The sequence below is a fragment of the Clavelina lepadiformis genome, chromosome 2 (assembly GCF_947623445.1).
Source record: "Clavelina lepadiformis chromosome 2, kaClaLepa1.1, whole genome shotgun sequence".
Classification (NCBI taxonomy): domain Eukaryota; kingdom Metazoa; phylum Chordata; class Ascidiacea; order Aplousobranchia; family Clavelinidae; genus Clavelina; species Clavelina lepadiformis.
The window spans coordinates 14,923,644-14,938,706 of NC_135241.1; the positions used below are offsets into that span (position 1 = coordinate 14,923,644).

The 15,063-nt window shown below is 35.4% G+C and overlaps 3 protein-coding genes across 6 annotated transcripts; 2 read left to right on the forward strand and 1 right to left on the reverse strand.

Moving 5' to 3' along the window:
• The first annotated feature begins 218 nt into the window (after positions 1-218).
• On the forward strand, positions 219-10,345 carry LOC143445837 (solute carrier organic anion transporter family member 4C1-like). 3 transcript variants are annotated; one of them, XM_076945175.1, is made up of 12 exons: positions 219-462; positions 740-1,006; positions 1,371-1,547; positions 1,639-1,744; positions 1,916-2,031; positions 3,104-3,364; positions 3,873-4,062; positions 4,194-4,362; positions 4,435-4,628; positions 5,246-5,451; positions 5,932-6,088; positions 9,890-10,345. In XM_076945175.1, the coding sequence occupies exons 1-12, from the start codon at positions 324-326 to the stop codon at positions 9,909-9,911; spliced, it is 2,004 nt and encodes a 667-aa protein (XP_076801290.1). In that variant the 5' UTR covers positions 219-323; the 3' UTR covers positions 9,912-10,345. The 3 variants fall into 3 exon arrangements, with proteins under 3 accessions (XP_076801290.1, XP_076801288.1, XP_076801291.1); XM_076945173.1 differs by lacking the exon at positions 9,890-10,345 and having other exon boundaries at positions 5,932-6,492; XM_076945176.1 differs by lacking the exons at positions 219-462; positions 9,890-10,345 and having other exon boundaries at positions 744-828; positions 914-1,006; positions 5,932-6,492.
• Positions 8,267-9,666, forward strand: LOC143445838 (uncharacterized). Of its 2 annotated transcripts, XM_076945178.1 has the most exons (4): positions 8,267-8,373; positions 8,607-8,735; positions 8,916-9,017; positions 9,111-9,666. In XM_076945178.1, the coding sequence occupies exons 2-4, from the start codon at positions 8,673-8,675 to the stop codon at positions 9,288-9,290; spliced, it is 345 nt and encodes a 114-aa protein (XP_076801293.1). In that variant the 5' UTR covers positions 8,267-8,373; positions 8,607-8,672; the 3' UTR covers positions 9,291-9,666. The 2 variants fall into 2 exon arrangements, with proteins under 2 accessions (XP_076801293.1, XP_076801292.1); XM_076945177.1 differs by lacking the exon at positions 8,267-8,373 and having other exon boundaries at positions 8,415-8,735.
• A 777-nt stretch (positions 10,346-11,122) lies between the features above and the next one.
• Positions 11,123-14,890, reverse strand: LOC143444908 (solute carrier organic anion transporter family member 4C1-like). The gene is made up of 12 exons (XM_076943701.1): positions 14,830-14,890; positions 14,684-14,738; positions 13,990-14,093; positions 13,719-13,919; positions 13,369-13,635; positions 12,984-13,191; positions 12,847-12,863; positions 12,451-12,640; positions 12,068-12,215; positions 11,696-11,862; positions 11,426-11,631; positions 11,123-11,283 (listed from the first exon to the last, which is right to left on the reverse strand). Exons 1-12 carry the CDS (start codon positions 14,888-14,890, stop codon positions 11,123-11,125), a joined length of 1,785 nt encoding a protein of 594 aa, XP_076799816.1.
• Positions 14,891-15,063: the final 173 nt, after the last annotated feature.

Consider the following 15,063-nt stretch of genomic DNA (forward strand, 5'->3'; position numbering starts at 1 on the left):
AGCGTTTAGTCTAGCAGGCCGGATAAGCTCTGAAACATACAGTACAGATGCGTAGCCTATATTTCTTGCCATCCCAAACTCATAGTATAGCAGGTTTCTTTTGAGGTTCTGGTTTGTGGTGCTACTTAAATAACTTGAAAATTGGTTACCTTGAAGAGTGAATTACCGAATATTTATTGATGGCTTCTTAATTGCAATATTTTTAAATGTTGTAGGCCTTATAGAGTCTATAGATGCGCACTTGTATGTAATAACTGAAGCGTCCAGCACAGGTCTGCAGTATTATATTAATGGACAAACAATTTCAACATCGGTGAAAAAGGATGGACAAAGATTTGAAGCCTGATCGAGCTGCTGAAGAAGACGATTACTCTTTATTTTACTGTAAACCGAAATTTCTGCAATGCTGCAACAATGCTAAAGGTTTTTTGGTCATTTATTCCATTTTCGCAATTGTTGCAGGTAATAGACTACGATTTTGTTTTTGGTTACGGTACTTGTAAACTAGATTTTCCACAAAAGAATCTTACCAAATACTGTTTGAATCTTGTTTGTTTTAAAGTTTTTGGTCGATTGCTATAAATATATAAGTTATATATATTTTTTTTTCAGTGGTGATTAGTGGTCATATAGTGGTCCATAAGCTTGTTACCTAAGCCCTTTCACTGAGAAAATTAAGGTTATGTATGCCTAAGATATGCGAAAAAGTTTTGTAAAATTTGCTTGTTACGTGATGCAGGGTCGATGGTTGGAGGAATCACAAACACCAACATTGCAGCCCTTGAAAGACGGTTTGGCTTGGACAGCTCTCAGTCTGCGATAATAGTGGTATCTTACGATATAGCGTTTTGTATCTTGACTGTTTTTGTGACGTATTTCGGTGCCCGATCTCATGTCCCTCGCCTCATTGCAGCAGGGGCTATACTTTTCGGTGCAGGAGCATTAGTATATGCAATTCCCCATTTTACAACGGATTTGTACAATTTTGTTTCAGTTTCATTGGTCGGTGAGTTTTTGTTTGCCGAAATACTCGGTTACATGAAATTATACGTCTATGATTTGGAATTTTGGATGATTGATTTGGTCTTACATCACTAAGGTCTTTTTTAATTTTTTGTGAAATAGTTTTACCGACATTGTTACTGCAAACATTCCAAAATACAGCTCAGTCATGTTTTGAGCTTAGTTTGAGTTTTCAGCAACTTATTTGCAACTTTTTAGCATTATTGAATACATCCAATACATACATCACAAGGTTATATTATATGGTCGCTTCTTTTCTCGCTGGTGAAAATATGACAGACAATTACAATGCCGCCATTTATATCAGATATTTTATGGTAGTAGCAGATGGAATCATTTTATTACAGATACATGCAACATAACGGAAATTGAATGCTCCTTGCACGAAGGTGACGACAGCTACAATATGTACATTCTTCTGTTCGGTCAAGTACTGATGGGTTGCGGTACAACACCACTTTACACCTTGGGAATTGCCTTTATTGAAAACAGCGTCCCGAAGAACGTGGCACCGATTTACATTGGTACAGTGTTTATGGACAGATCATATTTTGTTGTTTCCTTTGATTTGTTGCTTATTCCCGTCAAATATACGTTCTCATTTATCTTTTACAGGCATTGCAAATGCTTGTAGTTTATTTGGCCCTGTAATTGGATTTACGAGTGGAGGAGCGTTTCTATCAAATTATTACGTTGACTTCGATACGGTAAACAACATCAGGTTGGATGCTAACTTTTTTTTATACGAGATATTGTTTATACCAGTGCAAGTGTACGACATTGGTATTTAAATCTGTATAGTTTCCTAAAGAATTAATTTTTTGCGATTATGCCCCAGGCATTGCTTTTCTGCCAAGGCAGTTGTACAAACTTTGTTAATGTTTTAATTTAGCCCAAACCCTGACGATCCTCGATGGGTTGGAGCCTGGTGGATTGGACCATTGATAATGATGGTGTTATGCTGGTGCACGGTGATACCATTTGCTGGATTTCCGAAACAATTACCAGGTAATTTTTGTCAAGAAAGGCATCAAACGTTGAAGATATATTTACTTCGACAAACGTTCTTATGCCGAGTCTTTTGTAAGACGAAAAAGCGATACTGAAATTTACACTTTCAGCCTGTCTATGTGAGTAATGTTTTGTATACATGATAGGTACCATATGCTATAGCTGTCAGTGTTTGCGTGTTTTCCTGCTGAAATATAAATCGGAAGTAGAGCGCCTGAGCATTTGTGCGTCTTTTGTTCGCAGTTACGTCATACACTTAAGGCATTAGTACAACTCTCCGTCGTAAAAAAAAACTAAAAACAGACTTTCTAACTCTGTTTATGACTTCAACCGTACTCATTTATATTGTCTTTGTCGATTGAGAAAAGGTAAAAAATATTTTTCTTGTCTTATATGACATAACCAGCATTTTTACATTTGCATTGTATTCGCTAATTGTTTTATAACTAGGCCATAGGCCATAGCCCATTGGGCCGATGTTTTTCTCCCGTAACTCTTAGGTTAGTCTCAGCTGGTTCTGAAAATATTCGCTGATTGGACTAAACCTGTGTGCAAAGGAAGCTGCCTGTAAGAACTACTGTTTTACCGTCTGTACGCCTACTTCAAAGACAGATGATCGATTGATTGATTCGGTTCAAAATTTTCCGACAAATATTTCGTCTCGTTTAAATAAACGAAGCGATAATTACATATTCTTAAAATGTAATAAAAGTATAGGTTACATACAAACTTTCCGTATAGGTCGTTGCCATTTAGGCCTACTTTTAGATTGTATTAGAAACGTGGCAATTTATCATTGTCCAGGTATGAACAAATTTAGTCTACACGTTCCTATATATAACTTAGTCAGATCACAACTGGTTTTATATTTTTCGAGAATTTGTCCGAACGCATTAAAAACTATAGTTCGTATGACCAGAAAAACCACACCTGTAATTAGATTTAGAGTTTAGACAGGTCACAACGCGTTTAAAAAACTGATGGGACGCTTTGAGAGATTTAGCTTAATGTAACAGGGCTTTGGCTTAGCTTAATGCATACACAAATTTAATGGACACCTGTTTTTCAGGTACTGCTAAATATAGAGCGGAACGACAATCCGAAATTCATCAAACAGTTGACTTAGAACAAATAGAAAAACGAGGTAGCCAAAACACAATTAGAAATTTTCCATTTGCAATCAAGAGCCTGCTAAAAAATTTGACGTATGTTTTGATCATTCTGGCTGGATGTGCCTCTGGTGGAGCCGTATCTGGGGCAACATCATTTTTGTCTAAATTTATTCAAAATGAATTTCATATCACAGCTGGAAATGCAGCTATTTACGCAGGTAAAGTTGTTTGCTTATGTTTATCCAACGTTATAATAGGCCTACCCATACAATCACGCGACCTTACTACGACAACATTACACAGACGACAAAATTTTACAAGAAGGTATATTTAAAGTTTATAAATACGAGTACTGTTTCGAGTTTAAAAGCGATATTCTTACAAAAATCTATCGCAAAAAATGCGGAGTGACTATTTCATCATAAGTAGGTCATGCAGCCCATAATTAAAGGTAGGTTAGGAAAACAAGTAGGCTATGCAGAAATTCGATTTAGGCTACAGTATTTAGGGTTTAATTGAAGTTAGATTGAAACCAGAATTAGCTTTAGGTTACTACGTTACAAAACTTAAATTAGGGTAACAAGAAATTGTGAAAAATAACTTTGAACGTACGTTTTTTTCCGGTGAAATATTGGCAGCCTAAAAATAAGTTAAATCTTTTCATAATTTTCTGGAAGTGTCTTTTTTCATTTCTTTAGTTTTGTATTTGGCAATTTGTAATTGTAGGTGCTGTACTGGTACCTGGAGCGGCAGCTGGCCATATTGTCGGAGGCGTTTGTATATCGCAGTTAAAGTGGAAGACACCCAGCATCATTGTTTATTGTTTGATTCTTTCATTTCTTGCCTGTTTGTTATCGCCTTCCATGCTTTTGTACTGCGAAAACATTAAGGTGGCTGGTGTCACTGCGAGTTACGGGTTTGCCTGTTGGAACTGTATATAGGCCAAATAGTATAATGTACTAAAACGTAATCTCGTGTTGTTATGAATAGCATAATTTACACAAAACCAATCACAAATCTTTGTTATTTTACTTCTGTTCATGCCAGATCAGATAGAAGTTCCCTTGTGAATGTTAACCTAACGGCACCATGTAATGCGCCGTGTTCCTGTCAAAACGAATTTTACAAACCCGTGTGTGGCGCCGATGATCTTACATATTTCTCCCCGTGCCACGCAGGTTGTCACTCGTCACTTGATGAAAGTGAATATTTTAAGGTAAAGAGTTAGAACTGCATCGCAGAAAATTCAAGTTTAAATAGTGCTTACTTTAGCATTTGTTTTCACCAGTTATACTCAAACTGTTCTTGTGTGGCGTCCAATGCAATTGATAACAATTCGAAGGTGCTGGACACGGCTAGTACTGCTACATCTGGTTTTTGCGAAAATAGCTGCGAAAATGTCAAAATTTTTTTGCCATTGATCTTTTTTCTTGCATTTATTGTATTTCAAACTCACACAGCTGCCACTGTAATTACATTCAGGTAATAATTTAGTAACAACAAACAAGCAGGTTACTTGTGATAAACTTGTACACAATTTTTACCAACTACTGTATAATGTGGCATATATCAGTAAGCTTAGCCCATAGTAGGTTTACATTATACACCGTACAGATAATGTTATACCGCACCATTGTGCTATATATTTCCGCTTTCAGTTCTAGCACTAACTTATATACATAGCCTACATAAGTAATCTGAAATATTGAGTGAATTCAGCGATTTATATAAAAAAAAAAATATTTGTCTATTAATTATAATAGACAAATAATTATTTGTATCCTATATTTTTGTACTTATACGAACAAACGACGATATAATATTTGATATACTAATCTAATTTGGTATTTAATTGACGTGGTATCTAATTTTTTAACTGTCATGTCATCTGTCATCTGTCACTGTCATATGTTAAGTCACCTGTTGACTGTTAAGATTTTACAGGTTGTAATGTTATTATGTTTTCCTTGATTTATGTGTGTAGGCTATGCATAGTTTTGATTGATATTATAGTACTGTAATTGATTTTTTCTGTTTAATCAATCCGTTGCTCGATAACATTGCTTCAACGATATTGTTATATTCTATATCTGCAATAGAATTGTTCCAGAGTCTTTGCGATGCTTAGCTGTCGGGCTAGCGTGGTTGTTTTTTCGAGCTTTGGGCACCATTCCCGGTCCAATCATGTTCGGTAAGTTGACTGACCAGACCTGCATACTGTGGCAAGTCAGACGATGTGATGGAAGCCGTGGTTCATGTTGGATATACGATAGCGCGAATATGGGCCTGACGTTCATGATTTTAGGTAACAGTTTCAATGTGATTTTTTGATACTAATCAGTAATCACGCTCCAATAAAATCATTTAGATATAAAAGATGCAAACGGAAATTATAGCAAACTGGTTGTCTTGAACCGTCATACAGGATTAAATTGCTAAATTAACAAAAAATAACACGCATCTCACAATAATTGCACTTTTCACTTTATCGTTTTCATGGCACAATTCTTTGGCTTTGCTTTCAAATTTGGAGAAATGTAATTCATGTTGCAAAACAACAATTTTTGCAAACTGTTTATTTTATCTGTGGGGCAAATTACCCGCCGTAGTAGGCTACATATATTCGATATCCCTATTGTTTTCAAATTACGCTATAAAAATCCCGGCATTGCACTTATGAGAGCATATGTTTCCAACCATTTTGCGCAAAATTTGTTTTGTTTTCTTCTTACTATTTCATTGCGACATCATTTTTTACAGGGTTTTGCATATAACTTTTTTTTAGTTCTGGTAGGACATCTTCTGGCTTTAATTTGCTATGGTTTGATGGTGTTTGCATACAAACCACCACTTCCAGTGGAATCAGATCGATCTGCGGATGAAGACAGGAAGCCTCAATGCACGGAGAAACAGTTTGATAATCCAATTTTTGTTCACGAAGATACACTGTCATTCATGTGTTTAAAATTTAAACACAATTTTACTTCTTTAAACATGTTAAAGTGTTTAATTATGTGTTTAAGTGTATAAATTTTGTTAATTTGACAAAATTTAAACACTTTATGGGTTAAACACCACAATCCATGACACGTTTAATAATGATTTATGCCTATTCTACACTTTTTCCACGCTTTAGGCGTTTACATGTTAAACACATAACACAAAGATTACAAAATGTGTCAAACAAAAAGGTGTTTAGGAGGAATGTGTTTATTTTGATGAGTTTTATTGAATTATATCTTATACTTTAAGTTGCTTTAGAAAGAATCTATCAAAAACAGTTCGGTACTATATGCTTTAGACTTGTTCGCATTACCCAATTACACGAGCTATTGTTCAGTATAAATTTGTATCTTGGACTCAATTCTTAGGTTTAAAGTTGGCAACTTGAAGTCGTTTTAAAAATTTTCCTGTATGGAGTGGCTGAACACTAAATTGTATTGTCCAGGCCTTACTGTAGGCTATATTTCAAAGGGGTGAAAGGGGCCTTGGCCACCCCGCCTCCATATTTTGTGTCTATAGGTTTCTACATCGGGTGGCGGTGTCTTAAAACCAACAATTTGTATAGTTCTCTTTATAGTCTCATGAAATATTTGACCCCCCCCCCCCAATTTTTTTCCGGCTACGCCACTGGCTGTGATTGGTTTTCAAGTAAAGCCATTCACCCAGGAATGGAGGGTGAAAAAACAATTACCATACTTTGCCCATCAAAGTTTAAAATTACTCGGGCATGGCCTAACGTGGGCGTTCTCTTCTCGTCGTTTGATTGAAAGGTAAATGACAAGCGTTCACCATCAGTTAGTGGAACGTCTGAATAATGTTTGTTCATATAATGTAGAATGTGTATCTGAAAATAGTAGGTTATAACTATTTATTTCATGTTTAAATAACTCAAAATCTAAAATATTAAAATAAAAAAAACTTTCATAACATTATATTAAACGTATTTTTTTTACATTAGAACAAGCAATTGTTGTTTTTATTTGTTTTTTATTCAGCAAGTTTACCATTTCAAAATTACTTTAAGTTCTATGAAATAATATGTTAAGTTCTACCATTGTCAAAAATGTGGGCGCGCATTTCCTCCTTCAGGCAGCTACAAGCTATCTCTAAAATCTGAATCCTCTTTTCAGCTAATCAGCTTACTTAAAGACAGCGAATTGTTTTATGATGTTTCGTAGGGCTGTAGCTTATTGTCCCAGTTTATTTTCTGTAGCCTATATAGGTAGCCTGGTGTAACGTATTTGGGTGTATGGTTCAGGTTTGTTACTGCAAGCTAGGCCTATAGGCCTATATTCCATGCGGGCAGAAAGGTTTACAGAGTTACAGACAATAACAAATAGGCCTACTGATAGCATGTTTTCGATACCCGGTGGTGCCATACCGTTTTAATGCTCTTGGGCAAGGCATTGGCCTTCGGTAAGCATTTGATTTTGATAATTTAGTAGTAAGAAAATTATTGTAATAATTGTAATGATAAATTTCCTACATTATAAAATATTTTTGTACGCAGTAGGCTATAACAGTCTATACTAAGCTGTTTCTTCAGGCGTTTTCTGTAGAAAGTTATTGGAAAAGCTTAGAAACTTATGTTGAAGAGAAGCCATCTACCTGATGTGCCATCACATAGTAAACAACCCTCATCATTAGGTTTCCTTCAGCTACAAAGACTGGTAGGTGATGCAGAATTATATATTTTTGATCCACATGAAATTTATATTATTAACAATATTGAGTTAATTTTAAAATATACTGTGCATGCCAAAAAGTGTTGCTTCAGTGGTGGATTGGCTTGGCACCAGGTTCAAACAATGCGGACTTATTGCAAATGTCCAGTGTTACTACTTTTGTAATGTTCTTGGGTAAGGCATTATTAACCTTTACTCTTCTGGTCCCGGTAAGCAGTGTCAGGGTTGGTCAATACGTTATAAAATTCAATTTATAAACAAATGAAAATTGAGTTTTTGTGGAAAACTGCAGAGAGTGGAGGAATCATTGCCGAGTCCGAGTCTTCTAAAGACGTTCCTCAGGCCAAGAAGAAAGATTCTAATACCTTATCAAAAAGCTTAAATAATAATTACATCTCACTACTGTTTTAAAAGCTATATTGTTTAGTTTTATATTTGTAATCACTGTAGATTCAGAATGGACAAAAAAGGCTACTGAAGTTATTAGACAACATTTAGAAAAAGAAGAATCAGAATGGGAATACGGTCTACTAAAACAGGTATTTAAGACCAATGTCTGTCTTTCACCAAGAAGCAATTAGTTTAATGTAAAGATGGATGCATTAGTGGAATCATTGAAAATTTTTCATTATTAGGACAAATGCCTTTTGTCAGTGTTTGAAAGAAACTATGATAAGGTGTTTTAGATTTTGATGCATTTTTAAGAGAATACAGTTGTAGATCATGTTTAGAGGCTGCAACATGGTTATTGATATGATGATAACTTATGCAGATTGAGGAAAAATTCAGAAACGTTTATCAATTTGATTACAATACGATTTAAGAGGCTTGCGTAAGCATGCTAACCACACTAGACAACAAATGTGACAGCAATGTTGAGCGGCAATGCCATGAGACTGAGGTGAGCAATCTGAGCATTCATCCAGCAATTAACAAAAATCTAATTTGGTTGTTTGTGTATTAGTTTATTGCTTTGTTGAGGAATAATGTGTTCAGATCTTGAGACACTTAATATATATTGAGGGAAAAATAGAGTCATTATTATTAATAGTGTAAAAATCTAACAAAACTTTTGACATAGGATCCATCATCAGAGAAAAAACTTAATCTCTTTTTGAGGTCACAAAAACAACTTTGGCCGACCCGCAAAACAAATCTTTTTCATGCAATGCAGACTGTTAATGTGAGTTGTAGTTGCTTTACAGAACAATTGAACAGAACATGTGGCTTTACAGAACAATTTGTATACATTGACATTTTTGTTTTAATTTTTTAGGCATTACGGATTACTTTAAACTCCAGAAAGAAAACACCGCCAAGTTTGCTTGTTTCTTACAACGAAGCCGGAACCATGAAAACATTCATTGTTGCTGATTCAATCCACGTCAGATGTAACAACGATTCGAGGGTGGTGTTAGGCTATTTAATGCAACTTATCGGTTGTTATTATGCTTAGCAATTGCAATACCCAAAGGTTTACCCTATTTTGGGTTTTTTACAAGCTCATCTCTTGAAGGATAGTCTGTCTGGTTATCATAAGTCCTCCAAATACGTCTTCTTTGAGAAGTATGTGAACAATATGAACATGGAACATTATGAGTAATGATTTTACACTAAACTTATTGCAGCAATTATTATTACTCACGGGTGCCGGAAGAGGAAGGGCAGAGAGGCCATCGCCCCCTTTTCTTTCTTTATTTTCCAAAATGACATTCAAAAAGTGTCCTTTTTTCGAATTTTGCCCCCTGCCAAAAATAATTCCGGCGCCCGTGATTGTACCTGCTTTGTTTCTGTTGCGCTGCTGTAATAAACGCTATTTTGGAAATTTTGACTGCCAAGTGACAATACGCATAATGTAGTAAACACCTAGTTAGTAAACACGTACAACATTTAAACATAAACACCAAAGATAATAAACACCTAGTTAGTAAACACGTACAACATTTAAACACAAAACAGTATAAACATGTGCGATTTAAACATGTAACCATTTTAGGCGTTTCTTTTTGGCCTCACTTTTCGTGTTTAATTAAAGTGTTTAACAAAATAACAGTGTATACTGGAATCTGAGAAATAAATTTTTGTGACAGCTAAAAATGACATCGTTTTTGTTATTGTTGTGAGTTTGTTTTCAAAATCCATTTGCTGGTTGTATAGTTTATATACCAAATAATAGAGGTCGGTTAAGCTTAATAGGCTATAACAAAATGACATTTTCAAGTCAACCGGTGATTGATAAGTAAAATTGAAGGCTTTTTGAACTGAAGAATTTTGTTTTTTTTCTGTAGCGCAATTGTAAGGGAGTTTTGTAACAAATTATAATTTATGTATATATTTCAAGTGTAAACTTTAACCTACTCTTTTAGGTATTATACTGGTTGTTGCAACTATTTATCGAAATTCAATAAATTTTTAACCATTACAAGTTTGTTGAACATGCTTTGTTTTGTGGATCTGTTCCATATATAATTAAGCTTTAAGTTAGATTTAAAAATAAAACGTTGCAAGTGTCTCTGTATAGCTTGAATTGAAAGCACAATTTATGTTTGATAGCATAAATTATGGCTCCACTTGACAGAACTTGAAAATCTGCCAAATTAGGAATGTGCCACTAACTAATTGTAGAATAATAAAAATAAAATGTGTTTGACAAAACGAAGCACATCTTCATTTTCCGTCATGAATAAAACCAAGGCAAACGTTATACTTATTATATGAATTTGTAAAACACGCATGTTACTTGTGATAAACTTGTACACAATTTTTACCAACTACTGTATAATGTGGCATATATCAGTAAGCTTAGCCCATAGTAGGTCTACATTATACACCGTAGAGATAATGTTATGTAAGGCCAACTTGTTTTTAGACTTGCCTTCTCGTTACTTTGATGGTTTGCTTTAGGAAATGACCAGCGTGTCATGACTAAACATCTAAGTTAGACTAATCTAACCAAGACCAACGAAAACAATTCAGCGCAATGGTTATATAATACATTTATATGTAAATATGGTAATACAGTATGTTTAGATTATTTTGATACATTTCGTATAAAGTTAATATTTATTATTTACGTTAAACTTAGCGAAAATATTCGCAACTATTTACAAGTATTACAGAAAATGTTGCTTAAAAAATTAGTGTCACCATTATACTAAAATAAATTGCTTCAGCCAGCAGATAGAATACACCTAGAAAATAAAGCAAACACAGGCCAAATATTTCCAGTTTCCAAAACAAAATCTTATCAGCTTAAAGATTTAAAACACCAGTTACAAGCTATTGATACTATTCATTAACATAGACGGGATTGGGATATGCTGCGGAACTGTCTTCAATAATTCCGTTTTCTTTCTGATCAACTTCATTTGCATCTAATGAATCTTCAGGTTTGTAAAACCACCATGATAGCACAAAGAAAAGTGCAGACAAAGTGTTCCCGACAATAGCTGTATTAAAGCAGAGATATACAGATTAAATAATTTATGTTAGATTTTGTAACAAGGAAACTTGGTTATTGTTTGCTCAAGATTGAAAAAATGAATCTCAAGCATGGTGCATCAACGTTATTATATTTGTTATTGAACTTACAAATTGCCATGAAAGTGAGTGCCATTTGGCGAGTATCGTATATCCAGCATGAACCTATGCTTCCGTCACACTGCCTTTTTTGCCACAAAAGACAAGTACGATCAATAAGCGCCGCATAAATAATGGGGCCTGGTATAGTTCCCAGGGCTCGAAAGAACAGCCACTGCACTCCAATTCCAAATGAACGCAAGTTTTCAGGTACAATTCTGTGTAAAAACCCTTGCTTTATTGTTTGCAGATGGTTTCTTACATCCATTTTTTAGGGCAAACCTGAATGATGCTACAAGAGTTGGAGTAAATGATGCAAATGTAGACAAAACAGCAATAAACGCGATAACCAATGCTGGAGCAAGATAAGTGCAGTCATTCAGACAAGGCGTTGGAAAAGTGTATGACGCATTCAGTGAAGAACGTATGCAGGTACAAGTTCCAAATGCCTAAACATTTTGTTCATTTAGGGTTGGTATGGAAGTCAATGAAAAGTGTTATTGACATTGCGAAATAATAACACACAGAAAATATTTTAAAGTGGATGGATGTAAACTCTGCCTAAAGCATCAGATGTATCTAGGCCTATATTAGTAATGCACACTATCAAGCTAGTTATGTTCTTACATTCTGAACAAATATTAACTAATATACCGTTCCGTTATATGAAGAGCATCCGGCTTGACAAGGAGAGAAATATTCGACATTATCTGATCCACAAGATGGAATGTAATATTCTTCTTGACAGCCGCAGTAGCCATTGCAGAAAGTTGATAATCCAATATCGTTAGGTGAAGCAGAGCTGCGTTCAGGGGAAAATAAGTTTCAACATACACTTTACTTATAACGAAGAATCGCATTTTTTTCTTTTTCTTTGAGCCAAGCTACGGTTGTTCCTATTAATCAGTTTCTTTATAACTACTGAATATGTTATTTTTTTGTAATAACTCATGACCTATAATGTTGCCTCTAATCGAACGCATTTTTCTTTTTTTGTTGTTTGCTATGCGTTCTTTTTATAATTTAACTGAGCTTACATGTAATTGGAAACTACTCCTGCTACGTTTTTGTTGTTACAATACAGAAGAAAACCCGGAGCCACAAGAGCCACCAAAAACATGCAACCTCCGCTGAAAAGCAGCATGGACGGAGTTTTCCATTTGAAAACATAAATTACCAAACGGCCAATGATATTTCCCAAAACAGCAGCAGGTAAAATAACAGCACCTGTTTTGTAACAAAGTAGAATATGATTGTAAAAGTGGAGGATGTTGGCATGAGGTGTACGCCATACCAGTATAATAAACCAGTTGTTTTGAAATTTATCACAAAATGTATAATTTAAGTGGGATAGACTACCTATATTTGCTTATAGAATTGTGCCCTTTTCAAAAACAATCAAACTCAACTGTTCAAAATCTATATTAGCCTACATTTTAAATGAAATATTCTTGAAGGAAACAACTTAAAGTAACGCTTATAGATTCGATTAAGTTGAAAAATACCTGACGATTTACCTGCAAGTAATGCTGCCTGCCCTATAGACTAATGAAACTCATCCTCGATATACTTTGCCATAAATGCAGATACTCCGTTTATAAGAAGTGCCTGAACGCTTCCAGCAATGGTAAGTAGAGTGAAAGTTGGATTGCGAAGCAACGTTCGTAATGCTGTAGGAAAATCTTTAGCGGAAACTCCAAAACCTTCTTGCCGAGCAGTTTCGCTACCTCCGTGTTTGTGGACTTCTGATACGCGCCTTGCTCGATGTTTCGAAGTCCCTATAGTACACAGCGATAATATATATCAGTTATTAGAAGAGTTCATAGACTTATGTTATCCTTTATGTTTCATGCAACTACTGTACTGTATACCTGTTAGAAAAAAGAGTTGTACCTGGTAGGACTTTAAAACTGAATAATATTTATTAATTAGAAAGACGAAAATTGCATACTTACAAACAAGTCTCGTTCCACCAGTTACATAACGAGAGCTCACAAAGTGAGGCAAGGAATAGAGCAAGCAGCCTATGCCAAAGAAAACGGCTCCGACGCCTACCACACGAGATCGATTCACTCGGGCGCCAAAATATCCGGTAACCGATGCCAAAAGACAGAAGCCGATATCCACACCGACAATAATAAGATCCGATTGCGAGCTATTCAACCTGAAACGTCTTTCCAGTGCACTTACGTTGATGTTGATAACACCGCCACTGATGGAAGCTTTACATGCAAAGGAATCTTTTTTAATATATCGGCTTACATTATGCAAACTATTGTAAAAAACATATAGTGATCGACGTTACAGTGACTTATATTTGCAAAAAGCATGTGACGTCTTAAAGACATCATGCAATAAAACTGGCAATATTTTTCTTTCTGTTTGTAATATTTTTTAACTTTAGTAAATTCAGAACATGTATGTAAGCGACATGGGTAAATTTTGTTTTTTTTAAGGAGTGAGCGTGTTTTCGCTTTGGTATCGGATCGTTTAACTTTTCCCTTGACTGTGGGAAGAAAAAAATTGCTAGAGCATAACAAAACAGAAATATGCTCACAGACGATCAACGAACGAACAGAGCGCCAAGGCTTGGGGCCGCAGAGGCAAATCAACCGTTGAATGACGGGACTGCTGCTGGGGGCTCTCGAGTTTTAGACCCTCGTATGTTGAAATACACGCACTTATAACCACAGAAATCAATTAAATATGGTGTAAAACAGACTTCGTGTGAGTCCGTTCATCCAGCTGACGTTCACGTTCCGTTCATCCGCTGTCTAGCCATCGTTAGTGTGTGCTAGCGGTTCGCGCTCATGATAGACTTTCTTAAGGCATGGCACATAGGTTGCCCTTGAGAACAGAATTTCAAAACATTGAATCCAGTTTTTGTATTTTTTTGGAATATCAGGAAACTGTACACGGTACTATACAACAAAATATTCTTATAATTTATGACTTTAAAACAGAATCTCGGAATCTGCACTTGGTCAACGAAAACTACCTTTCCTGTTTTCATATACTTAACCACCGTGTCTTTTTGAAATTGTTTACTGGTTTGGTCGTTTGGATCTTCCTTAATTTTGCATAACCATTATTTGTATTATATTGTCTTTGCAATTTACCCGAATACTCAGTCAGTGCGTCGGTGTATGGACGTCAAATTTTTACTGAAGGAAGATAACCCGTCACCGAACAGTTTATAACTCCCGGCAGGCGGCGCTATAGAAACGAAAAACCGATTATTATAAAACCGAATTAAAACGGTTCTATCACCGCAACACTGAAACACATTCTTCTTTGAAACTGTGAAATCGATTACATGTGGTATCTAAAGAGCAAAGCAAAACATGCGGTTTACTTAAGACCTTGTGTAGAATTAAGACGTCATTCTATGATGTGAAGCCCATTTAAGCAACCACCCCGCTCATTAACACGACCATTTGACCACGATTTGACAAAGGTTCCGCGGATTGACGACATTACCCGGTTCTACTAAAAATTACTGGACGCCTTGTACAAATTTGTCCTTGTGTCTTTTCCCAAATTTTCAAACTTTTATACATGTTATAAGTTTATTCTATATATTGGGTCAAACGATGTTATACTAGTAGCCTTATTTGAAATAAGAAAACTGCATAACAACGAATCTTCTT

Coding starts and splice junctions, on each gene's coding strand:
- LOC143445837 (XM_076945173.1), top strand. CDS start 324: ATGGACAAAGATTTGAAGCCTGATCGAGCTGCTGAAGAAGACGATTAC. Junction 2,032..3,103: donor ATTTCCGAAACAATTACCAG/GTAATTTTTGTC, acceptor CCTGTTTTTCAG/GTACTGCTAAATATAGAGCG. Junction 3,365..3,872: donor AAATGCAGCTATTTACGCAG/GTAAAGTTGTTT, acceptor TTGTAATTGTAG/GTGCTGTACTGGTACCTGGA.
- LOC143445838 (XM_076945178.1), top strand. CDS start 8,673: ATGCTAACCACACTAGACAACAAATGTGACAGCAATGTTGAGCGGCAA. Junction 8,736..8,915: donor GGCAATGCCATGAGACTGAG/GTGAGCAATCTG, acceptor CTTTTGACATAG/GATCCATCATCAGAGAAAAA. Junction 9,018..9,110: donor ATGCAATGCAGACTGTTAAT/GTGAGTTGTAGT, acceptor TTAATTTTTTAG/GCATTACGGATTACTTTAAA.
- LOC143444908 (XM_076943701.1), bottom strand. CDS start 14,890: ATGTCGTCAATCCGCGGAACCTTTGTCAAATCGTGGTCAAATGGTCGT. Junction 13,192..13,368: donor TGGTGGAACGAGACTTGTTT/GTAAGTATGCAA, acceptor TGTGTACTATAG/GGACTTCGAAACATCGAGCA. Junction 11,632..11,695: donor ACTCTTGTAGCATCATTCAG/GTTTGCCCTAAA, acceptor GTTTTTACACAG/AATTGTACCTGAAAACTTGC.